The sequence below is a fragment of the Ursus americanus genome, chromosome 1 (genome assembly GCF_024610735.1).
Source record: "Ursus americanus isolate L20-20 chromosome 1, mUrsAme1.1.p, whole genome shotgun sequence".
Lineage (NCBI taxonomy): Eukaryota > Metazoa > Chordata > Mammalia > Carnivora > Ursidae > Ursus > Ursus americanus.
Window position 1 is genome coordinate 94,525,451 of NC_142127.1, and position 26,754 is coordinate 94,552,204.

The window sequence follows — 26,754 nt, forward strand, 5'->3', positions numbered from 1 at the left end:
TCCTCTACTTTCTTCTTGAGCTGGGGGAATTTCGAGTAGCTTTTGTTATATTTCTGGACAACAGTGCTAGAAAAAAAGGTCTCCAAGTTTCAAGGAATTTTGCATTGTTTGACAGAAAGAGTCTGTTCATAAAGGTTTACCTTCAGTCTGCAAGAAAGTGAGGGGGTGGAAATAAAAAAAAATAAATAAAATGTGGCTCAAATTTGTGCTTGCAGTTCAAGCTCCGGTGGTCCAACCACGGAAATGACATTTCTGCATGAGGTAAGCCTCTTTTAAAGTGTGTCAACCAGTAAAGTAGGAGCCATTTAAAAATCTGAAGAACAGATTGGAAGAGTTTCTTTTTTTCCTTCCTATGAATCTATCTCCTTTCTTCCATCATTCTCTGTACCTGGAACAGGAAATGGTGAACTCCCATATACCTTCTTTCTTAATGTTCTATGGAAGAAGGTGAAAATAATTCACCTGTAGAAACCAGAAGCCAGATCTGCCCCCCAAAGGTAAGAGGAAGGGAACGGGAATGTGAGGCTGTTTGAGGAAGCGTGAGCACAAGGCCCCATCAACTCAGCAGAGGTTTCCACGGACCGTGGCTACGTCCCAGGGCTACCCTGGAGCTCGCTTTTCATCGGCTTTAAGACATTCATTTGTGATGTCTGAGACTACCTTACTTTCAGGAAAAAATAGGAAAGGTCGCCATCTGCCCATTGAGCTCTCTGTTTACACAGATACTCCTTAACAGTGTAAAACTGTTTGAGATGACCACAAAGGGAACGCTGGAGATGCGCAGTGCCCATCAACCATAATTTTACTGTGTTTGTTTCCAATTCCACAATGAATTGCTTTTTTATCCATTCTCTCTATGACCTTCAGGAGCATTCCATGTGCCAGGGGCCACTGTCCTCAGATCGAAGGACACTGAAGGATTTATTCTGTGGAGATGTGCTTGCCTACCGTTTCTTTGCCCACAAGCCTCAAGGGTTCCTTACAAAAGGACAGCCAAGATTAAGGGTGATTTTTAAGAATCACATATTCTGTGCCAAGAGATTCCTGCCTCTGCCTTTGGCTGGTTGCAGTTGCTCAGAAGCTTTCGGTTAGAAATGGGCAAGGGAAGAAATGCTCTGTGAGGCTAGGTAAGGCCGCAGTGAGAAACCTAGACATTGATGGGGTCACTGGTACCACCTGCAACCAGGCAGCCCCCTGTGCATCTCCTGTCGCAAAAGGCCACTGTGGTACTTTCAGCTGTTAGAGGACCTTGGGCGGTCTCTTTGGGCGGATGTGGCTTCCCACTGCAGTGACCGTGATGTAGGGTGGCCACAGGAAAGACTGCTGCACAACTTGAATCTGTAAGGTAAGACAGTGACCCAATTTGGGAGGATCTTCTATTACCTGTGGGGCCTTCCCGAACTTATGTGGCTTGGAAAGATAACACTTACTGAAAAGTCGTCACTGGGGAAGAACAGAAGATCTCGAAGGGGATCATTCCAATGGGTCTTTTCAAGTTCTTCAATGACAGTTTCATAATCCAAAGGCTCGAGGAGCCTGGGCTTTTCCTGCTGTGGAAAAAGAAAATATGATATTAACCACCAACACACATAATTTTGCTTCTTCTCAATGCCTGGTTGGATTTCACTTCTTAGTATTACCAAGGCTTTGACATGATGCAGTCCTTCCAATGGAGTCACAGAGACTCCAGGCATTTAGGGCAAAGCCGCATAACTATTATTTCCAGATCTGAAATAATATGAGAAGATCCTGAAATACTTGACATCTTGCTCAGTAATTCAAGCTGTTCTCACTGAGCTCCCAAAGCTCACACTATTCAGCCAAACACATCCACTGAATTATGTAAACTTTATCTTTGTCAATTTGAAGAAAGGTCCTCTGCTCGCTCGCTATAGTATTAGGACTGTCATCAGTTTTGTTGAATTAGATCCTTCCTTGTTAGGTTTACTTGGATCTATTTTAAAATGTTGGCTCCCTATTAGCAAGCAAAGTATCACGGGCTGTCTTCGTTATCACTGAAGCATGGATCCTGTGTCAGGATTAATTGCTTGGCTCTCAGCCTCTTTGCCACCACAGAGAAGCTGGGTAATTCTCTAACAGACCTGAACAATGCAACTGTTACGGACGCAGTGTGGTGAAAATGGAGAAGAGTCTGAAAAATTAGCCAGATAATCACATGGCTTTAAAAGCCTGAAGCCAAGAGGAGAGGCACTTCCCTCAAAGAAACGGCCTATAGCACCAAATGATGAATGCCAGCGGGGAAAAGGTGTGATTGTCACATTACAGGGTTGATGTGTTTAGTCCAAACATGTGAGAAAAATGGGTCCCCAAAGAAAGCATAAGTTACAAGACAGAAAACCAAGGACACAGTTTTGAGTTCCCTAGCCCTTTGATAAATATCTGTACAACTTAAATGAAAAAGGACGGTCTTTGAGATTATTTGGGGGCTCTCAGAAGCTGGAGTGGTCACCATGAACTTTGGATGGTAAGGGGGAATCTCATAAATGGAAAAAACTTTTTTTTCTCCAGCACGTCAATGACATCAACAGTTTCCTGTCGACCTCACCCCTCCCCAGTCTGCAAAGCACAGAGGTTTAGTTTTGATTTCCAAGGCCTTCTCTGCTGATGTAGCCCCAGAAACTTCCACCAACATTTTAACAATTGCAATTGGCTCCTCAAATAGCAGTCGATGTTTTTTCTAAATATAAACAAAACCAAAAAGAAGATGTGACACCGTGGACCGCTAACAAGGATTTCCATGTACTTGGGGCATTAAAACAAAACAGGACAAACCCATTTTACAAATGCTTAAGTAAACTAAAGACGATGTAAGGTGAACATTCTCTCTGGAGGGGCCCGTCAAGTTAGACTGCCAGATCTAGCAAATATAAACACAGGACTCCATGTAATATTTGGAGAAAAGATATTTAGTTGTCCCACAAAACCTTTTTAGTGAAAGAGCCACGTGAAATGTTCACTATCTTGCAGCAGAAGACACAGAGACACTATGGCATGATTTAGGCAATTAAAAAAAAAAAGTCCTTCTAGAATCCTTGCCTTTTGACATGATTATTTTATGTGGACTTATTTTAAGTTCCAATTCCCTATTTTCCCAGGCCAAGGTTAATCTCAAGGACCACAAATTGATAGCTCAAGAGACAAATGCAGGCTCCAGATGTTAGATTTGGCTTTATTTTAGTTTATTTTTCATTGGCTTTGAACGTCTTCAAGTAGCGGCAACTCACTGGAGCTCAGCTATGGACCTCCGAGCTCCGTACCTGGGAAATCTTACCCGGCAACGTCACATGCTGCTCCTTTAGACCTTCAAGTCTGAAACATGTGGCTTATTTAGGAACTTCCTCCTTCTTTTAATATTATGTTTGTGCATGAAATGTAGCAAATATACCATAGATTTGGCATATGTCCCTTTCCCTCTGGTTCTCCTGCTTAAGGATCCTGACGCCCTTCAGCACTCATATACCAACAGCCCATGATGTAACTACTGATATTTTCTCTCTTCTCCCCGTCCTCACGTCTACATGAACAGGACCGCGAGCGTGTGGCTTGCTATCAGGGTGTGTTGCAATTTATGGGTTTAAAAGCAGACAATATAAGATGTTTTAGGGGGGCTTTTACTATCCCATTCTCACCATCCTTTTAAATTTATCTCCCTTAGTTGCAAATGTGACCATTAATATCAAGCTTGAGACAAGGAGACCTTCAAAGAAATGTTTCACAGGGCCCCCCACTCCACCTAGAATTAGCCCCACCTCAATTAAGTACAGTAAGATCAGAGCTCACAAGTCACAGGGTATTAATAAAACCATAGAAAAATTAATCCCCACCTCTCCTTGATGCACGTAATAAAAAGGCATAGCCTATAAACATCTGTTGGAAGGTGTATTTTTATTAATTCATTTAAGGCTAGGATATATCCGCCAATCAATAGATGACATTTATTAAGGTTTTCCTGTTTAAATGTTACATTGAGGTTATTTTGACACAGGGCTGCAAAACCTAGCAGAGCTGCTTCAAATAATGCATGAATTTTTTGACTTCTGAGAGATAGATTAGTAAAGTTCTATCTTTCCAGGGAATGTGTTAGTCAAAGGGCAGCATTCAAGACATCCAGTGTTTCATAATTTTGTGGCTATGAGGTTTAAAAATGAAAAGAACAATGATACATTCTGTAGCACCCAGGGCCTGGGATTTGGTGATGCTTGGCATGAATGCTTTATGCATCTGTGATGTGAGGATTCAGGTCAAGCGACCAGTAGTTCTCTCTGGAGTGAGAGAGAGAGAGCTGTCTGCTCAGTGTTCTGTCAAAGAGACAGATGTATATGAACACGGTGGAATCCGTTAATTTCTTACTACTGCTCCTTGCAGAGATGTTGAGTGAAAATGAGAGCTGAGGAGCATTGATTTATAGCTTTAGAACAGTTGGGTTGTCCCTCCTGAATTTAATGTGCTTCTTTCTTTTGGAAATGCACCAACTGGGCTAAGGCGTGTGCCAAGATTACCCTGAATTGGATTGGATTTTTATAGTGCTTTTTACTCTTGCTCTCTCTCAAATGACTAATGAATTTCATTAGCTGCTCTAAAATCGCTCCAGGCATGGGAAAAGGCACCCACCAGTACCTGTGATTACGCAGCAGACGTGTTGCTCTGCAGTGTTAATAGGCCCTGTTCTTCTCATAAATACTGAGGGATTTGTTTGATCTACTTCCCCAAATCCACAGCTCTCCTCCAATTCAACTTCACAGCAGAAGAATGGGCTCCTGTCACAAAAACAGATGCTTTCTTTCCTTCCTCTTATTCTACAACTTCTCAGGGAATGCCAACAGTGTATCTAAGCCTTAGAGCTGGTAAACCTGCCATCTTAGTAATAGCCCAGGCTGTCAAGAGTCATTTAATTTGGTTTGAAGGAGCAGATTGTCCATGCCTTAGCTAAAGATGCAAATTTTAAGGACATAGTACATTGTTGCAAGGATCTGAATTAATTTCATAATTATAATTCAAAATCAAATGGGTAAAAAAAGGACAACTGAAGATCTCAGCATTTGATAGCACGTAACAATGACAAGTTAAATGACAAAATTATCAAGCTAGACTTTTCTCCACACTAGAAGTACAATCTAACTAAGAAATAACCTAGACTGGGGCGCCTGGGTGGTTAAGTCAGTGTAGTGTCTGCCTTCGGCTCAGGTCATGATCCCAGGGTCCTGGGATCAAGTCCCATATAGGCTCTCTTTCAGCGGGGAGTCTGCTTCTCCCTCTCCCTCTCCCTGCCGCTCTGCCTACTTGTGCTCTCTCTCTGTCAAATAAATACATAAAATCTTAAAAAAAAATAACCTAGACTACCCAGCCTTATTTTAGGGGAGTCCAAAGTAAAAGGGAGAGTATGATTATAGGTGTTTTATGCTGAGGTGAACAGAGAGTGTAACATGTACTTTGGAACCAGAATTTCCAGGGTTCTAGCTCTGGAATTGCTACTTATGGGCTATGGAATGTTGGACATGTTAATTAGAATCTCTGTGCCTTAATTTCCAATCTGTAAAATGGACATCTTAGTAGAAGTTACATTATAGGATTAAATGAGGTAATATATGTTATACTTTTAGAATAACACCAAACCCATAGTACCAATTCCATAAGTGTTAAGTAAAGTCTGTGAGTTTGAATTTCCACTAGTCATGAATTTAAAGCACTTAAATTTAATGTGTACAAACACCAAAGAGGAGGCACTCAATAAGTATTTGTTGAGTAAAAAAATTTACATCTTTTCACCCAGGAATTCCTTTTTTGAGATCCTATTTTAAAGAAATAACTGCACATATAAACCAAGATGTATAAAAGGATGTCTTTGCAACATCATCTTTGGATCAACATGGAGGAAAAAATATTGACCTTAATCCAAGAGGGGTAAGAAAGGCAGGCAGGATGGTGGAGGTCATATCCTAAAAGTGAAGACACTAGAGCTGCTGTCAAAAACATTGGTTCCTCAAAACATTAAAAATAGAACTACCCAGTGACTCAGCAATTGCACTATTAGGTATTTATCCAAAGGATACAAACACAGTGATCTAAAGGGGCACATGCACCCCAATGTTTATAGCAGCAATGTCTACAATAGCCAAATTATGAAAAGAGCCCAAATGTCTATCAACAGATGAACGGATAAAGAAGATGTGGTGACATACAATGGAATATTACTCAGCCATCAAAAAGAATGAATTTTTGCCATTTGCAATGACGTGGATAGAACTACAGGGTATTATGCCTAGCGAAATAAGTCAGTCAAAGAAAGACAAATACCATATGATTTCACTCATATATGGAATTTAAGAAACAAAACAGTTGAACATAGGGGAAGGGAAGGAAAAATAAAATAAGATAAAAACAGAGAGGGAGGCAAACCATAAAAGACTCTTAACTATAGGGAACAAACTGAGGGTTGCTGGAGGGGAGGTTGGTGGGGGATTGGGTAACTGGGTGATGGACATTAAGGAGGGCACTTGATGTAATGAGCACTGGGTGCTATATGCAACTGATGAGTCACTAAATTCTACCCCAGAACTAATACACTATCTGTTGACTAAATTGAATTTAAATTAAAAAAAATTTTAAAAACCAGTGATTGATATTTTTTAGACTTGTGTGTAGTGGACAGAGGCTTACTGCTGTAATGGGCTTTGGAAAAGACACTGGAAATAGGATGTGGATTAAAACACACTAATAAATGATTGTGTTGTACCTGCCATGGTTTCCTCCTTGTAACTCTTCAATTCTTTAGTAAAAGTAGTAACAGTGTTTTGTATATGATTGGTTTTTTGGGGGAAAATATGAGGAGGCTGGGGTCCATGATGAAGATGCCCAAGATGGCAAGCATGGCTACAAAAGGAGAGACAATGATTCTAGATACGCACATATTATAATATGGAAGTTTGAATCTAAAATACTTGGATCTCTAAGGGACAGTGAGGCCTGAAAGACAAGGCCAGCTAAAAATGGGAAACAGGAATCATTGAGGTGAAGGAATGATTAGGGAATTATGGCACATCCATTCTAAGAAACAATACATGGCCATTAAAACTGAGTTTTAGGAAGTGGGTAAAAACAAGCAAAATCGCTTATGCATTATTATTAAATTAAAGTGGGATTAAGTATTGTACACCAGAATTTAAATTTAAATTTAAACTAAATCTGCACAAGATCTAAATAATTTAAAGAAAGATTAGAGATATAGATCTAAATATTATCAGTTATTATATTTGGATGGGATATAACATTTAGGATTTTGCTATTTTGACATCTCACATTTTCCAGATTTTTCTGTAACGAACATGTATTGCTTTCATTGGGGTGAAAAAATGAACTTGGTCTTTCAAAACTATCATGCCTCCATGGAAGCACTAGGGAATTATTTGATTTTAAAACTGTTTACCCTTTGAAGACCCACCAGAGAGGAGACGTAAAAATTCACAGTGGGGACTTTACATGGAAGTTCAACCAGGAACAGCTTCAAGTAATTAAAAAAGATACATAAAACACTGGGGAAAGAGGACTGGGGAAAATAATTACAGATTATATACGTGGTCCTAGAATCTAATGTCAGCAAAAAAGAGAAGAACAATTAGCAATGTATTAACTGAAGTATTTTGAGCTTTGTAGGGAACTGCAGACTCGGTTAAGTTACTTAAACACCTCTGTTCATTGGTCATTGTGGCAAAGGTTTTGAAGTCAGAATCTCTAGTTGGACGGTCACAGTGTTTTACCTACCAGCTATGTAACTGGGACAAGGTATTCAAGTTGTGTCTGAGTGAGGTTGATTTAAAAGAGTCAAAGAGCAACTTCCTGTTTGCGGCAGTCTTATTACAAGGATCAGGAGATGAAGCATGAGGGGGTATTAAGTGAACCACCAAATGCCAGACAATTATAGATTTGTCTTTATTTGAAAAGGACTGAAAATTACCCCACATGTTTTACTCAAAAGCATCTACCAAAACCGAGTCAAACCAACCAACCAATTAAACTCATTACACTAAATTTATCTTCATGTACCAGAAACTGTGGTCTGTGTTTCTATATTTATTATCTAAATTTCCTTTAAAAAAAAAGAAAACCCTTAATATCTAGCGATTCTGTGGAAGCAAAAGAAGTAGTAACATAAGGAAAACACTGACATTTCTTTAAAAAAGGGCAATGACTCTTCTGTGAATTTCCTGAAGTCTGGCTACTCTACCCCCCAAAGAAAAAAGAAAGGAAATCTACCTAATCATGTATATTAGTAAAGGGAGGTGACTGAAATTCTACCCTTTATTTTGCTTGGGAGCCAGCCTAGAAAATATTTTCAGTTATTTATACTTCTAGATTTAAAAAAAAAAAGGATCAAATTTAAGATGAGTTTAGTATCGAAGTCATTGGCTTTGCAAATGTAAATGCCTAGAGAACAATCAGGGTGTAGGTATAGAATTTCTTTCTGTAGCTCTAAGCTACCTTCCTGCAGGTCAAGCTTGTCGGCACCAGGAGTAAATAGGATCGCTAAGTACTGATCAGGAAAAGGGGTTGATGGGATGAAGAATGGAGAACCACTGCAACGGTAAATTCTTCATTTTGGGAGGCCACGTATTTGTGTTCTAAATGTTAAGTGTAATTAAGGAGCCAGGCCTTGGTTACTCACCACTGGCATCACTCTAGTTCGTTGATCTGAACTCATACTATTCCCTTGGTTCTCCTTTTCAAAATATCTGATTTTTTCAGGAAATGCTATTATGAAAAAAGATATCCCCCCCTGCCTTTGAGAACTTCTCTGTTCTTTCTGTGACATGCCTACGCTCTGTGATGCTAGTTGAGGCTTTCTCAATCTTCCTCAATCAGCCTTGTCCTTTCCAGATATCTGAACATTTATTCTAATTTGAATATTCATAACAGAATTAATTTATATCTGAGTGCCTTCTTCAGTTTACAAAACCACTCATTTTGGCTAATGATCCAGGAGAACAAACAAACAAAACTTGATATTTACTTCAGGACCAATACAATAGACTCTGTCAAGGCATGACATGCCAATTATTTAAACATCCTCTTCACATCTTGGCAAACAGACAAGCAAAAACCTAACAGCGAAGATCCACAGGGTTTTTAGAGGAACCCCAAAAAGAATTCCAATCTCAAGATCTCCAAAACAAATTAGAAACAACACAGCTGTTAACTAATTTAAGCGTTATCAAGATAACTGATTAAATTTCTTAGAGGAAATAAAAATACAAATGACACATGGATTCTTGAGACCTTAACTTAATCCAGGACCCTTTGGCCTTAGTGCCATTGGAACGGAACCAACTTCCACACTATTTGTGCGTAAAATAAATGAGAAAATTGGAGAGAGCCCACACAGCTGTATCCACGGCCACAGCTGTCAGCCAGTGGTCGTGTGACAGATTTAATTCAGACTTTCATCAAAGGGAGTTTCACTGGACAACGTCTCAAATGTTTGAGCTTTAGAAAACAAGACTAGCTTTCCTTACCAAAGAGGAAATGATTAAGTAAGAAATAAGCCATCTTACGCTGACCCTTTAACCTTCTCTCTGTCTTGAAGTACACAGTTTCATGAGAATGGAAAAACACTAGCTAAATCAAAGTTAAGAACTGTACAGCTGGGCAGGCTCAGATTAAGCCGAATTTGGAAATGGTTCCCTTGGTAACAAAAACGGACATAGATCTCAGAAGAAACCAACCAGTAGTAACTCTTTAAATGTCTTAGTCTGTTTCAGTGAAATGAAGCAGATGAAAGTTGGTAAATTAAGAAGCCCTTTGCAAATATAAAGAAAGGTAAGTCATCATATTCAATATAAACATCATAGTTAGAAAAATCGGAATATTCCATTTTATTAACCCATCATGTCATTAGGAAAACCAAGCACCCCAATGAGCTTTCTAGAATCTCTGATGTAAGGTAAATTTTCCAACTGAATTCAGACCTTTTCGGTCTTATTTTCTTTTTAAGGAAATTTGACCATTTATACCTCTTAGCAGCACAACAAAATTCTCACATTTTTTGTATAGCAAATAATAGCAAAAAAAAAAAAAAATAAGAATGGTTGCTTCTCCATCTAACACGGGTGCTTATAAAGAAGTAGGAAATGTCCAAGAAGATCTGAATCAAATTTAATTACATGTCTCAGTTAGTTTTCTAGAGACACTTGAAAGATAATAAATATCATTAAAAATACATCACAACCCAATTACAAGGCTTCCTGATAGCAGAGAAATTAATGCCTTAGAACCAACTGCTGGGAATTTTAGATTAATTTATATGAAATCTGTGATGAAAGCCGCCACTGGCTTAAACTCTAATACTATTTTAGTATGTTAACCATCACACAAATGAACTTTCAAGTTGAGTGTGAGGAGTGTGTATGTATGTGTGTGTACAAATGTATATATACATCAACACATAGGTGCCACACACACAAGAATGTAACTAGTTCCGTCAACCCCATGTGTCCTATGTGTTCAATAAATCTTTCCATAATGACAGTCAGCTCCTTCTTTTATTTCCTTTCCTCCTTCGGGCTACTTGAGATTGAATGTGTATAGTGAGCGTTTGTTGTTTTTTGGCCCAGGCAACACCCGCCCTGCTTTCTTTTTGTACTAGCATTTCATTTGCCTCTGTGGACTTCTCTCCCCATCCCCAATAGGGACAGTCTTGGTGAATCTCAGTGTCTGCAGCTACTGGACTGTCGTGTGGGACTCTGGCCTCTTTCCACTCAAGATTCAGAGTGCCGGGGGGAGGGGTTGAATGGGCCTGGCTAGGATCACATGCCCTGCACCATCAGATAAGCAGGATCCTTTTAATTACCAGACTCACCCAGGACCATGAGAAGTAATTAACACTTTCTCTCACTGAGTATCCCTATGAAGCCTAGAAGAGATCATTATTGCTTTATTTTACAGATCCAGAAACCTGGATTCTGGAGACTTCCTCAGCAACTGATATCTCAATCCATCTCAGTGTGAAAAACCTATGGTCCTCCCCACTCCACCAGCCAAGGTCATGGCATCACGGGAATAGAAAACAGAAAAGCTTTTTTCCCCCGTCTGCAGGGAAGCTGCTGAAACACAGCTATCGTTTCGAGTACTAATTCTGTTCCGTTTGTGAGTTTTTGCAATGAAGGACATCTGGAGGCTGGTGTGAGGTCACTGGGCACCTCATGGAAGGCAGTGGTGGCGAAAGAGGACCAAAACGATATTTATAAGTGGGTAAGGAGGATGAAGAAAAGGAAATGAAGGTATACTAAGGAAATGTACCTTGAATGCTAGCTAATGACTGCGTCAAAAACCACAGTGGAAATTGCCACTGATTGGGGGAGTGTCTACATCCACAAAGATTTGTGCCACGACCACCATCTGGGGAATAAAAAGAGCTGTCTGAATCATGGCGTTACTTCCTGTCTGTTGTGCATAGCCCTCCCTGACAAATGGTCCACCTCCTGCTCCGATGTTATAAACGGCATCGTCAAGAAGTGGACTCCGCCGCATTGGCAGCTCTCCTCCACCTTGCTTTCCTCCTGGCTTAACTCTTCTCTTGGCAGTTGGTCTTAAGGAAAGTAAGCTCATTCTCGCTTAAGTCTCAAGCACCTCTCCTGAGTCCATTTAAAAGCGTCTTCTCTGCAGCTGCCGGCACAGGAGCTGGCTGCCCCTTCTTGCTGCATTCAGAGTCCTCTGCCTAGATTCTTGGGTCAGATCAAGTTTCAATTTACACTTCTCTATTTCCATCGTCAGACTGAATTCAGACCCCCCCCCCCCATTACTTCAGCTTTTTTTACTTTCTCTAACCACCCATTTATAGCTCTCAGCACTGCTTTCTATTGTTTGAACCCGGAATCTGGTCCCATTTCATTGTTACCTGCACCAATAATCCTGGGACCCTTGCCTGTGCTTCCTTTCAGCTAACTGGCTCATTATGAAATAGCTCAAGTAGGTAATGGTGACTGTTCGTATAAAACAAGGACTAAGAGTGAGAAGGCGGCACAGATGACCAGGGAGAAAGGCTGCTCACAAACATGGAAGAACAGATTAAAAATGCACTTAAAAGACAATAGCACAATATACTTAATAAAATGGTGTATGTGAGAGATATGTTAAAGATGTTCAGATTAGATTCTCTTTCTATAGTTTTCACTTTTCTATTGACAGGCTGATAGGCTATTAGGAAAGACGAGAGCAAGAATTTTCATGTGTATCCAAAGTTTTTCCAAATAATTTTGAATCCTGCAGATTAATGATCCACAAGCCAGTAACAACTTAAAAAGAACAACTTGCATTTATTTAAGTGAAGTTTTACATTTTTTTCCCTGACTGTACAGATGACTGATATAATAATTTAACTTAATCGTGTGTTTAATCTTTCCAAATTAGGACATGCAACTTAGGGAGGAAACTGTCTTTTTACTGACTTCCTATGCACCACAGATCATACTGAATGACTGGTTAAAAAAATAAAAATAAAAATAGCCAAGCAGTTTTTAAAAAACCAACCACAGAGTATCATACACACTTCAAAAATTAGGAGAAGTAGGTCTACTTGATGATTCAACATTAAGTTTCATTTTCCTGGAACCTCTCTTATAATGTAACTGCTCTCTCTTACGATATATCGACTGTGACAAGTTATTTAAAATATATGAAGGCCTTTCTTAGACAGTACCCTTGAAAACTGGATTAATAAAGGAAACTTCCAAACAATTAAAAATTCCAACAGAATTACTCAGCTATCAGAAAGAACGAGTTCTCAACAATTGCTGCAACATGGACGGCACTGGAGGAGATAATGCTAAGTGAAATAAGTCAAGCAGAGAAAGACAACTATCATATGATTTCTCTCATCTATGGAACATAAGAACTAGGATGATCCGTAGGGGAAGAAAGGGATAAAGAAAGGGGGGGTAATCAGAAGGGGGAATGAAGCATGAGAGACTATGGACTCTGAGAAACAGACTGAGGGCTTCAGAGGGGAGGAGGGTGGGGGAATGGGATAGACTGGTGATGGGTAGTAAGGAGGGCACGTATTGCATGGTGCACTGGGTGTTATACGCAACTAATGAAGCATCGAACTTTACATCAGAAACCAGGGATGTACTGTATGGTGACTAACAATATAATAAAAAAACATTAAAAAAAATAAACAGCTTCAAACAGCATCTGAAGGAAACGGAATAAACAAAATTGTGGGGCTGTGTCATGTGAGTATCAAGTTTGGGTTGTATGCCTTTTAGGAAGTCGCTGCGTTCTGGTGAAGCATTCCAGATTACTGTGGAATGAAACCATTTCTAAATTTGCCTTAGAACAATAAATGGTTTGTTGAATTCAAAATCCACATGATCACAACAAAAACAGATAATCCATCATAATTATCTGCCGCAGTCATTATTTCTCCTTCCACTACACTAGAAGTATACCCAAAAATCAAAAGAAAGTATTTTATATCCTCTGATACAACCTTAGGCCTGGTCTTCATGTGTTGGGCATTTTGTCATTTGAATGGCTTCTTCCTTATCTCCTATCAAGTCGTCTCTGAAGTTTGTCTAGAGATATTTAGTTTTTAGAAAGTTTAGATAATTGCGCTGCGGAAAGTCCAGACTGGCTTTGGGCACCTTAGCCAAGGTGGGGGTGGGAGAGGGGTAAAAACCCACAGGGCATTTCTAAGCAACCCCATTAGCACATGGAGCCATCTGGGACCCCCCTGAGTGCTCATCTTGATGCAATTCAGAATTTTGTCTCCTGAGTGACTCTGTTACTCTTCAGCTTTTTGCAAGGCTTCCAGGAGGAAAGTGTCACCTCTATAGTCCAGTGGCTTAAATGTCACCATCACTGAAAAGGCAATCTCACTACAGTTATCACCCCTGTTCCCTTGCCCTTGGAAATGGAAATACTTCACTTGGTTTTACTAATATGACATAACACTGTTGACTCCCCAATTTTTACAGTGTTCAAATCATCTTCGTGGTGACCATGGTCAAACTGAATTCTAATAAACCATCTTAAGACAGACTGGTATTGCTATGAACATGTTTACGGAAGAGTAACTAAGGTTCAGAATGATTTCAGTTATCTACCCAAGGTCATACAGAAGGTAGGTGAGACGGTCACACAGAATGACCCCTTAGCACTCGAACGAAGTGTTTCACTTCTTTGGATTCTCTTTTTTCAAAAATAAAAACCTCATCTCTGGATAATACTTAGGATGGATTGAGCAACCCCCTGATCTGCGGAAGAGACAACCTGGGAAAGAAGATACACCTATCTCAGGAAGACCAGGGCAGGCAGCAGTAGCGGCCTGTCCCCAGTGCCTTCCACAGAAGAAAGCTAATCACTGTATGAATGATCTTAATTAAATGTGAATGCATAGCTACTGAATGCTGTGGGAAAACTCCCTCCTTACCTTGGCTGCATTTCCCATAGTGCTCGGTAGCAATACCTTCAAATTCAATTAAGATAATTCCTAGAATGATTAGCTTCATTATATGGTGAGACACTGGGGACTGTCCTGTTGCCAGGCTGTATGTGTGGTCTGTGTGAGATAGACAGGTTCTTCTCCTGCCTCTTGTCTCTCTTGGTGGTCACAAGAAGAAGCCAATCTCACTGTGACATCATCCACGGAACTTCCAAATTCCACCGAGAGAAAGGCAACTGGGAAATTATATTTTTTGGACTGTTCTAAAGGTTAAAATCATCCCAAACCAACCAAGCTTTTCAAACACTTATCCTCTTCAACAGGCTCATGGTAAACAATAGATGAGGGGCTTGCAAGCCAGTAGACAAGACACAACCGGGGACCCACAGTGGGTGCATGGGGACCAAAAGGTTAGTTTTAAGACTCTGCATATTCCAGTTCTGAAATGCTGGGTGGAGTGATATGAGAACAAGGCTGAAGGGCTCATTTGCCTGTGGTTCCCAATGGGAGACACACACCACCGAGATACTGAGACAGAAACCGACCAAAAAACAACACGGCACCAGTCCTGTGAACCAGACCTCTGATAAATTCTGTTCACGTTAAACTACTGTCAAATACATTGTCAATATAAACAGAACCACTATCACTTAAGACAGAATGTTCTTGTACCTGATTTTGGCCTATCAGGGGCTGAATGACTGACTACTCATTAATTTGATTATTCATATTCATTAAATGACTATTTGTAAATAATCATTATATTATCATATATGTAATTTTGAAAAAGCCACTCTGTTTCTAGATTAAAGATGTCAATATGAACAAAAAGATTCTTTACCCCTAGAGCAGGGGTTCTCAACCAGGGACATCACCCTCTCTGTCCCAGGGGCCATTTGACAACATTTGGAGACATTTTTGATTGTCACAACTGGGGAGCGAGTGTTCCCGTCTAGTGCGTAGAGGCCAGGGATGTTGTTAAATGTCTCACAATGCCCAGGACAGCTTGGCACGAGAAAGAAGTCTTGGAGCCAAAATAGCAATAGTGCTGAGGTTGAGAACCCCTGCCCTGAAGAAAGCAAGCAAACCCTAAACCACTCTGTAAAATGAATGTTTCTGTAAGAAGAGCTGCCTGATATTGTTGTCACAGCCATTTATCGTATAACGTGGGTCTTCCACGTTACATGTGAGTGAGTCACTGATGTGCTCCAGCAAGAGGCTCTGATATTCAGCCATGGTATTTCCTACAGATAGGCATGTAGAATTCTATAATAAGTACACATTTCCAGAGCCCTCATTTTGTTTGCAAACAATAATAAGGCAGAAACATTTTTAACCATAAACAAACCAAATCTTTTTAACCTTTAAAACTTATTATTTTTCACTTTCTTACTTGGCTCATTTAATCAAATATTTACATACACTTTCTTTCATAATTTGGACCACTCTTTCTAAGAATTTTGAAACAAATGAGTGATATGTGATCAAAATAGAGCAGTAATTAAAAAAAAACCCAAAATTACATACAAGTCATCAATTGAGGTCATTAATTGAAGTTATTGTAGGCTTTCTTTAAAAATGAAAAGATTCTAGTAATATTCCAGTAATAGTTAAACTATTTAAACCCTCTCTCAATATGTTTTAAGATAATGATGTAAATAAAAGAGGATATTTATGAGCCAAATAGAATATTCTGTTCCATCTAGGACCTTGCCCAGCGCCTATGTTAGAACACCACCCACAGCTAATCTCTGTTTTTCAAGTATTGAAGAAAAGATGAAAAACAAACATTGACATCTGGATACCTACAGAGCTAAATCTGTGGATTTCTTCTTGATTTATTCTCCTCACTGTTCTTCTCTTCTTCCGAAATTCACTGGCCTCCCGTTTAAAAACCTTTCCTCTGAAGCTCATTGTATCCTGTTATTTGTGTCGCAAAATATTTAAAAATACCAATTTTGTTAAGCACCTTCCTTCTGAAGCTTCACCAGGCCGAACAAATCCTCCTTCTCTGGTGAAAAGGGAAATGCTCATGCAACATTACCATCACTCAACAGAAAGGAAAAGAAAACCAACGAGTTACCGCTTCCTGTCCCTACCAGCTGCTCTGATAGGCTTCTCTGTGCATATTCTCCCTAGTCACCTGCTTTAGAGTAAGACAAAAATTTAAGAGACATTTAAGAGAATTGCTCAAAGCTAAATAAATCATGGGATGTAAAATCACCCATGGAACCAAGTCGAGACTGAATTAAAGAGCTGATTGATTGTAGGGCTCTATGTCTGCCACCGAAACAGCCACCAAACTTCATCATCCTGAGTGGATCCAACGGGAAACTGTCATAATATACCTGGGGTCTGAGAAGTCTGTTTCAAGGAGTTGCTCATGCAAGTGTAGATTAAGTGAGTGGTCTTCCAAGACGATCACTTAAGTTGCAAGGAGAAATTAGAATTCTATTCATATTGGTTATCTAAATAAACTGCAATCTACTACTACTTCATATAATAGATATTGACGTGGATACCTTGATTCTCTATGCCAAATGGTTACAGTCAAATAGTTAATTCCCTAAATCTGTATTCACTTTCTCTGGGGCTATTTAGAACTGCAACTCTCCCTTCAAACCTACCTGAATTCTCCTTCCTGTTTTATTCTTCTTGACACTTACTAGCATGTGACACTGCTATACATTATACTTATTTATGTTACTTATGGTTTGTTTTCCACAAGAGTGGGAATTTTGTCTGTTTCATGTACCCTGTCTTTGGTGATGACAACAGTGCTTGGCATCCAGAAGTTTCTCAGTATATAACTGTTAAGTTTAATGAAAGTATAAATGAGGGACTGGGGCGCTTGGGTGGCTCAGTCGGTTAAGTATCTGCCTTCGGCTCAGGTAGTGATCTCAGGGTCCTGGGATTGAGCTCCGCATGGCATCTGGGCTCCCTGCTCAGCGGGGAGTCTGCTTCTCCCTCTCCTTCTGCCACTCCCTCTACCACCTGCTCCTGTTCTCTCTCTGTCTCTCTCTCTCTCTTTCAAATAAATAAATAATATCTTTATTTAAAAAAAGAATGAGGGACTTACAGTTATTATGCTTAACAATGAAGCTTGTCCCCTTTGTATATTGTATTTTGAAATATTAGCTATTGATAAGAACTATATAATTTGTATATATAAACATAGACTACGGGAGTGTAGTCCAACTTTTTCTACTAGGTGCATGAGATAAGAAATATTTGAAGGCCTCAGGAATAGGAATTAATTGATTAGATGAAACATTTGAAAGATTGGTTCTAAAAAGATTGTGTGAGATATCTATCTGGTTGAAGATTTTGTTTCTTCACCTGCAGGATTAACCTAGTTAACAGCGTTGCCCACCAGTTTGGTGAAGGTACTAAAGGAACCATTGTTTGCCCATGAAGCACTATGTGGGTTATAAAGATAGTGGGAGGCATATTTCCCCTGAGGACTGATCTCCATGACCACCAGGACAGAAGAAAGCCCTACTAACTCTCCTAGGAGGTGAGTCCTGAGGAAGCAGTAATATGAAGAGTAATTATGCTTGCTTTTATATCAGGGAGGGTCAGTTCCTAAGGCGTTTGTCCAAGGCACCCCTGTGCAAAGCACAGTATGGGGTACATTGTGGATACAGACAAGATGCTTAACCACGAGAGGTGCCTGGGTGGCTCAGTCGTTAAGCGTCTGCCTTCATCTCAGGGCCTGATCCCAGGGTCCTGGGATCGAGCCCCGCAGCAGGCTCCCCGCTCTGCTGGGAGCCTGCTTCTTCCTCTCCCACTCCCTCTGCTTGTGTTCCCTCTCTCACTGCCTGTCTCTCTCTTTGTCAAATAAATAAATAAAATCGTTAAAAAAAACAAAAAGATGCTTAACCAGGAGCGCAATTTCTTTGCAAAAGGTTCTCCATATTCTGAGTGTTTTGAACTTTAAGAAAGAAAAATAACAAGGCCGTTGACTAGCTCACACATTTTGCTCATGCCCTAGCTGGGAGTAAGATTCAGCTACAGCCAGAAGGGGGGAGTGTCAAGGCAGTGGGGGACTATGAGCAAATACAGTGTGGTTTTCGTGGAGACCTTTGTTCCAGAGCCCTGGCTTCTCGTTCCAGTGCTCAACACGTTTAACGGTGCAGGTGCACGGTGGCCGCCTTGAATGACGCAATGTGCAACCCAGAGGTGAGTGGTCCCACGTATCCTGTGGCTTTCCCCTAACTTCCTTCAGGTACTCCAGCAAATGTCTGTTCCTCAGAAAGCCTCCTCTGAGCAACAGTTTAAAACTGTGGCCTTATCCCCCTGCCTCAACATTTTTTTTTTTTTTTTTTTGGCCACAGAGAAAATGGAATAAGACACTTCTCAGGAAAGCCTTTTTCTGAGAAGCCACTTTTGCAAACACAGTCCTTGATTCTGTACTGAAGGTGGTGACCTTCAGGAAAATGCTCACTTAACCAGCTCGTCCCAACAACAATGGCCTAAGGAGATGCCATCTGCTTATTTAATAAGCCTTCTCCTTCATTACGGTTGCATTTTACTGACACAGGCCATTCCCTTTGCCCCAGTAATAACCAGACTCAATTGATGCACATCCACTCACCCCAGACCTGAGCCACTCATCCATCTCTACCTTGTCATACAGCGATTCACGTAAGACAGAAAGAGAGATACGGATCGTTCCTTGTCAAGGTGTGGACACTGAGGAAGCTTCTTTCAAGAACTATGAGAAAAATAACAAGATACTAGAAGAATAAGAAATGGAGAGGTAAACGGTCTCCTCATTTTAAAATTACCTTAGGCAAACAAGGATTCCATATAGCAAAAGCCCTTTTGATCCATGGTCACTGAATATTTAGCAATTTCACTGTATGTCTTCGGAACAGGTTTTACCCTTTAAGTAACTCTTTGGCATCTGTTAGATGAGCAGGCACATCATAGCTCATGCAGAATTTTCAGATTTAACTTGCTTCTTTTAGGACATTATCAGAGTCTGCCTCTGGGTCACCTGATTTCCTGGGGTAAGATTATGTTTCTATTTTAAGAGCTGAAAACAGTGTTTTGCAACCGTTTTTAGATTATGGACCCATCTGAGAATCCAATAAAATCCGCAGACTCACTCGCAGAAAGATGTTAAGTATTCAGAAAATGTGCATGCATGGCTGGAGGTCACAAATCTTGGAAGTCCATCCATGGACCCTCTTATCCATGGTAGCCTTAATCCCTAACTCGTGATTTTAGGAGATAGGAATGTTGTCTTGTAATGAAGCATTTAGTAATATTGAGCAACTCTTGGGTGACTTCCTCTCTTTCTAATAGCTGCATCTGGTCTCTCCTCTATTCCTCTTTAGGCGCCACAGTTCTTTATCCGGGACTCCCTCCCACTCCCTGACTTCTGCAATGTGAGAATGACTCATTTGTCCCCTCGCTTAGCTTTCTGATTGCAGCTCCCTTAAGCACTGGCAGAAGGAGGCATTGCCAGGCCACATATGGGGATGTCAGATAGACATAACTTGGGGCGACTGCAAAGGAGAAGGAAATCCTGTAGCATGGAGTGTGGCATTCCATGGGATGGCTCCATTGGGGACCGCCATGAGGCTGTGCCTTCCTTGATTTCAGACCAAGTCTGTTTCTCCAGCATTCTGTGATACTCCACACCATTCCAATAAATTCTTTTCTGCTTAAGTTCAGAAACGTGTTGGAAACTAAAAAAAAAGAAAGAAAGAAAGAAAGAAAGAAAGAAAGAAAGAAAGAAAGAAAGAAAGAAAGAAAGAAAGAAAAGAAAAAAAGAAAAAGAAAAAAAAAGCATACCAAGGACAATAGGCAAGAATAGAGATAAAGGAAAATTAGAGATTAATTGGCTCAACCACCAGGAATCACTGTCAAGCTCATTAGTAGAGATCTGGTACCAATATATGTAGAATTTATTAAGTAATATACTCAAGGCATTGCTGGCTTCATGAGAAATAACACAATGACCTTCCCAGCCTTAAGAAGCTTGTACCTGACAAAGGAGTTCACTAGAATTGAAGGAATCTAGGAAAGCTTTATAGTAAAGATAGAACCTAAGAAAGGCTTTGATTAAAAGGTGGGGGTCAAATAGGTGGGAGAAGGGTAAAGGATACTCCAGGAAAGAGGAATATAAAGAAGGCATAAGATAGAATGGTTAAAATCACGGGATCTGGAATCAGCTTGTATTCAAACCCTGGGTCTACATCTTCCTCACCGTATATTTTCAGCTCAGTTTTCTCATCCCTCATAAACTAGGGGTAGCATAGTAGCCACCTCAGAGAGTTTTTGTGGGGATAAATGTGATGACACTTAAAAATTTCAACATATTGTCTACTACATAGAAAACATAATGACCGCTTATTACAAAGAGCTAAGAAGCAGGTCAAAACAGAGTGTTTAAGAAAAAGGAGGAAGTCCATCCTGTCTATAGTCAGGGTTGAGAAGGAAAGGAGTGGTAGAAACAACTGATATTAGAAGCCAGGGGCCAGTTCATGGAAGGCTTTGAATGACAAGATAAGGAATTTTCCATTGTATTCTGAAGGCGATAGGAAACCCGAAGGAGTTTAGAATTAAAATTAAAATGGTGCCTTTGGAAGATTCATTTGGTAGCAGTATTAACCCAGGTAATAACATAGAATGGTGGAGGGTAGAAAACATGGCAACAGAAACATAATCATAGGTTTCACTGAGATTATAAACGAGGATCTGTCAATTAAATGGAAAATGAATGGTAGTTGAAACTTACTGAGCAAGTACTGGGTGCTGGGTGCTGATCTAAGTTTATGGTACTTCCTTTAAACCTGTGACACTGTGAGTTAGGTATTATTATTACTATTATTATTATTATTATCACCACCCCAGTTTTACAGAGGAAGGTATTTGGGTCCTGAGAAGTTAAGCAATCGGTCCAAAGCCCAAAAGCAAATAAGTAGCACAGATGGGATTTCAACCAAGGCAGTCCAGCTTCAGAGCCCAAGCTTTTAACCAGAAGGGAGGTTCGAAGATGCCAGCAGGTTTCTGAATTTGCCATCAAGGAGATGGATGATACGACTGAGGGACATAAGGTAGTAAGGAGAGAGGACTTCATTTCCTACTAATGCTGATGTAGGCATGTTGAAGTTTGGGTCCAGAAGATAGGAAAACAGCCATGTCCAGCAACGTTGTATGTGTGCTTGGAACTCATGAAAGAGTCAGTGTTGGAGATGTGAAGCTGAAAGTCACCAGTAGAGTTAAAATTGAAAAGTTTAAAAGTAAATTGAATTTGTAGAGAACAGAGTAGCACAGAATTGAGAACACAATCTGGAAGTTCTTTTATGTATGATAGATGAAAGGCCATTTAGGAAATTGAGACGGCACATAGAAAAAGGGGGGAAGGGACCAGGGTAGTATGGCATCCAGAAGCACTGGGTGAGGAGTTCAAGGAAGGTGCTACATGGTGTCTGAGCAGAGATGGATGTAGGACCTAGAATGTCTAAAAAGATTCAGTGTGAAAGATAAGCAAGATGAAAAGTAAGGACCTTGCAGTCTTGGATCCAGACAGACCTATATTTGAGTCTTCCTCAGCCGTCTATTAGATGATCTCTGGCATGTCACTTGACCTCTATCTGAGTGTTTTTTATACATTCAATGGAACGGTGAGTATATAGCTTATTAGGTTGCTGTAAGATAATAAATGTTAGTACCTGGCATTGAGGAAAAATATATATATTTTACATATATGCACATAATTTCTATATGTGTGTGTGTATATATGTATATATATATAAACATTTATTGAATATGGTGAGTATTTATTAGGTCTCCATAGGTTGCATTTACGTATAGACACACCTATATATGCATATACATATATATTGAAAATATACAAATACTCGTGTATATATGTATAGTATTTAAAGTCTGGTTCCATAGTGCCCAGACAGAGAAAGTAAGTTTGCAATTTTCAATAGATAAGAGTCTGGATATTTGCAAGTTAGTTAGGGTGGGAATATTAACCATATTGTAGAAGAAATAGGAATTTGAATGCTAAAATGTTAGAAATTTGAGAAAAAGTTGTTTGTATTAGTTTTCTATTGTTGCTGGAACAGCTTACCACTCATTTGGTGGCTTAAATCAATATGCATTTGTTATCTCATAGTTTTTGTGGGTCAGAAATCTGAGTACAATGTGGTACAATGTGATTCTCTGCTTGGGGACTCACACGGTTGAAATCCAAGTGTCAGCAGGGCTGTGTCCCTTTCTGGAGATGCTGGGAAAGAACCTGGTTCCAGGCTCATTCAGGTTATTGATAGAATTCAGGTCCTTATAGTTGCAAGACCGAAGTCTCCATCTCCTTGTTGCCAGCCAGGGGTCACTGTCAGTGTGTGGGCTGCCTGCATTCTCTGGCTCACGGTCTCTTTCCGAGCTAGCAACAAGGGGTTGACTGAACAACCAGTGAGTCTTGGGACAACATCTTTAGAAAACTGTCTCCCGCACAGTCATATTCTGGATTACAAGTTGGTTTTTGTGCTTAATCCTTTAAAAACAAGCTTAACATCATGAATGTACTGAGAAAAAGGTTTAGGTGAGGACAGTACTCGGCCTTTGAGTGTCACTTCCACTGAGCAGTGAGGATGCAGGTTGCAATGGAGCTAAGAAATGAGCGAGAGGAGATCGAAATTTGGCTTATCGATTCCTTCCTGGGAAAAACCAGGATATGGGTGAGATATGGGTGAGATATGGGTGAGAAAGACAATTATAACTGTGGGGAGGGGCAGCAGAACCAAAGAGACAAATTTGAAAGATGAATAGTGGTGGACAAGTAATCAGACATATAAGCACAGAAAATAAAAGCAATAAGCTAAGGCCACAAGCCCTGAGGTCATTTTTCTAAAGATTTATTTATTTATTTTAGAGAGAGAGAGCATGCATGGGAGGGGCAGAGGGAGAGGGAGACAGAATCTCAAGCAGGCTCTGTGCTGAGTGTGGAGACTGACGTGGGGCTCGATCTCACAACCTTCAGATCACAACCTGAACCGAAACCAAGAACTGGACATTTAACTGATGCGCCACCCAGGCCCCCCATCTTTAAAATGTTTAATTCCATTTGCACAATATTTGAATAGGCTGTATGATGGGCAAATGACATCCTCACCCAACCTTACAAACCAGAGGACAGACACTTGGGTTTCATTGACACTGCATCTGAACCAACTTGATAAAAATGACCCAAAAAGTACTGCTGGGAATGCAGAGTGACTGAAGCTTTGGTGGTTAAGTCTTAGACAGCTACACATGATATCATGCTCGAATCCGCAAAGCCTAATTTGAGCAACTGGTAGAGCAGTTTCCTGTGTATTTCCACCTGCTTTCATGCTGCCTCTTGATTCCATCTAATCTTTGTTCCAATTTATTCTCCTTGCTAAGTTTTTCAGCATGCACTGCATTTACTCCTTCGTTGTTAGAGGATATTTAGAAAACTCGTTTTATTTTTTTCTCTTCCATTTCTGATTGATTTCCCCATTGCCTGAAGGTTTGTGTGCTGCATAGCTTTGGTTTCATAGGACAAAGCAAGCCTGCATCTCTGGGTTCAGCTCACCACTGTCCGCCTTGTTTAAAGGAAGTAAAGCACAAGTAGCTACTTCCTCCTTCACTGTGGTCTCTCCTGAGCCTGGCCCCAGGCAGCAGTGCTCTTTACTGAGGTTCACTACTTCCTGCTGAGCAGCTCAGAGTTACCCTGAGAAAGCCTAGCCTTGCGGGTTTTAAATGAACACAACAGGGGCGCCTGGATGGCTCAGTCCATTAAGTGTCTGCCTTTGGATACAGACGTAGTGAAGAGAAGGGCCACATGCACCCCAATGTTCATAGCAGCATTGTCCACAATAGCTAAACTGTAGAAGGACCCGAGATGCCCTTCAACAGACAAACGGATAAAGAAGTTGTGGTCCATATATACAATGGAATATTATTCAGCCATCAGAAAGAACGATAACACAACATTTGCAGCAACATGGATGGGACTGGAGGAGATTATGCTAAGTGAAATAAGTCAAGCAGAGAAAGACAATTATCATATGGTTTCACTCATTTGTGGAACATAAGAAATAGCAGGGGGATTGGTAGGAGAAGGAAGGGAAGAATGAAGGGGGTAAACAGAAGGGGGAATGAACTACAAGAGACTGTGGACTCTGGGAAACAAACTGAGGGTTTCAGAGGGGAAGGGGTAGGGGATTGGGATAGGCTGGTGATGGGTATTAAGGAGGGCACATTTGCATAGAGCCCTGGGTGTTATACGCAAACAATGAGTCATGGAACACTACATCAAAAACGAATGATGTACCGTATGGTGACTAACGTATCATTAAAAAAAAAAAAAGTGTCTGCCTTTGGCTCAGGTCATGATCTTGGAGTCCAGGAATTGAGCTCCCTGGGGAGGGAAGGAGTAGAGTCCCTGCTCAACGGGGTGTCTGCTTCTCCCTCTCCCTCTGCCACTCCCTCGCTCATGCTCTCTGTCTCTCTCTCTCTCAAATAAATAAAATCTTTAAAAAAATGAACACAACAAAACATCTTATTTCTAAGCGTTGTGCTTTCAGTGGGCAATATCTGTGATTCCAAAAGTTCTTCCTGTCCCCTTTCACTTCAAATAGCATTTGTTTTAGTATAAAATGAGAAATTGCATGGAAAAGAAAGAGTGCCATGCTATGTGAACCTCACTGAGGGAGAATGTAGACATGCCAAAAAGAGAAACAGACTGTAGTTGTGTGTGTGTGTGTGTGTGTTTGTGTGTGTGTGTGTGTGTGGTACTGTGTGCATGTTGTGTGTGTGGCATGTACACAGGCACACAGGAGCTCTACTGCATTGAAATAATTTATACTATTCAGTTCATAGGCCTTCAAACAAGTTGTTATGATACTGTTTATATTATTGAATTTAAATAAGTCTTGGGGGTAGTTTCCCACTTAATCAGGATGTGATGTGGGAGTGAAAGAGGGTAAAAAAACCTCATGTCTTACAGAGTCTCATGAGCCCATCTTAGAATCTAATAGCAATCAGTGAAGGGGTGATCGTTTTTTTCTTCTCAAGTGTGGACTTTATGATTGGCTCACAAAATTCTACCAGGAAAAACACTGTAGCCTGGAGGTATTCATACATCTTACCAGTAACATCTTAATACATGATACAGGAAATAAGAAGCAGTGGCTTTAATGTTTGCCTTTTTCTCAATGTCCCATTGGGTATTTAGGTATTTATCACCCATCCCGAAGTTTTTCCTGCTTTATGGTAAAAGCATTCAACCACCGTCAAGACATCAGCTTTAGCTTGGTCTGTTACAAAGTTGGGAGCTCCTAAGAGGCAAGCATTCTTATGGAGACCATGCCTTAATTCACACTCTCTTGCCACCATGCTCAGAGCCAGAGCATAGCAACATGACAATAACAACGGCAACATACACAGCTATCATATGATGTTCTGTGCTTATGTTTCACACACACACGCACACACACACAATCTGGATTGTTAATGCTCTTTGAAAAGCCATGCAGTTAATTCTTCGCCTAAAGTTCTTCTCCTGTTAAAAAATAATCAACCCCAAATCAACATATTTTTCTACTGGACAATTTTTCTTCTATCTTTTAAAGAAGACTGAGAGGCATTCTGGATTTACGCAGATGATTTCTTTTACAAATGAGATGAAGAGATTCAAACATAGCCTCCCAGAAGATGGGAGTTGAGGGACTTTGAATCAATGCTATTATCTTTGATCACATGGACTACTGCCCAACAGCCATTTCCCCAGAGACAGGCATTCTCTCTGCTGGCTGGCTTGGGTCCCATGCCAGCTTCCCACTGCTGGCAAAGTTAACTACACACTAGAGTTATTTCTTTTAAAATAAAACAAGCACCCAAAATTGGCCTCCTATAGACATTCCAATTGCTAATTACCTTGCTTTCACAATGACTGTCACCCACTGTTTAATAATTACCCTGAAAATCACATTGTACACAAGTTTTATGGAGAGGGCCAAGGTCTTTCAAATCTGTGAATCTCTAATGGAAAAATTGGTTAATTTATATAACATCAGCATTACATGTATTTTATTCTTGTGGTGGTCTTTTTATGGCAGAAGGATGTGTCTTTACAAAGGGAGGGCAATAAAGCATTCTTACCTAAGCAATTATGATAAGGAGACAAATTGTCACGTAAATGCCAAACCCTGAGAATACATGCCACCAACTATTCAGACCAACACTGTTTGCTGGTCGATCTGACTGATACCCTAGGTGAACTCTCTGTAACCAGTCTGCCCACAAAC

The 26,754-nt window shown here is 40.3% G+C and overlaps 1 protein-coding gene across 4 annotated transcripts in view; it reads right to left on the bottom strand.

The window, feature by feature from the left end:
* The window catches only part of DOCK10 (dedicator of cytokinesis 10), a 260,353-nt gene that overhangs the window by 147,674 nt on the left and 85,925 nt on the right, over positions 1 to 26,754 (bottom strand). For 3 of the 4 annotated variants that reach the window (XM_045775338.2, XM_087863926.1, XM_045775336.2), the window contains exon 2: positions 1,431 to 1,550. In XM_045775338.2, the coding sequence (XP_045631294.1) occupies positions 1,431 to 1,550 (120 nt within the window). Of the gene's footprint in view, positions 1 to 1,430; positions 1,551 to 16,264; positions 16,491 to 26,754 lie in introns of those variants that run through there. The other variant, XM_045775339.2, reaches the window with a different exon arrangement.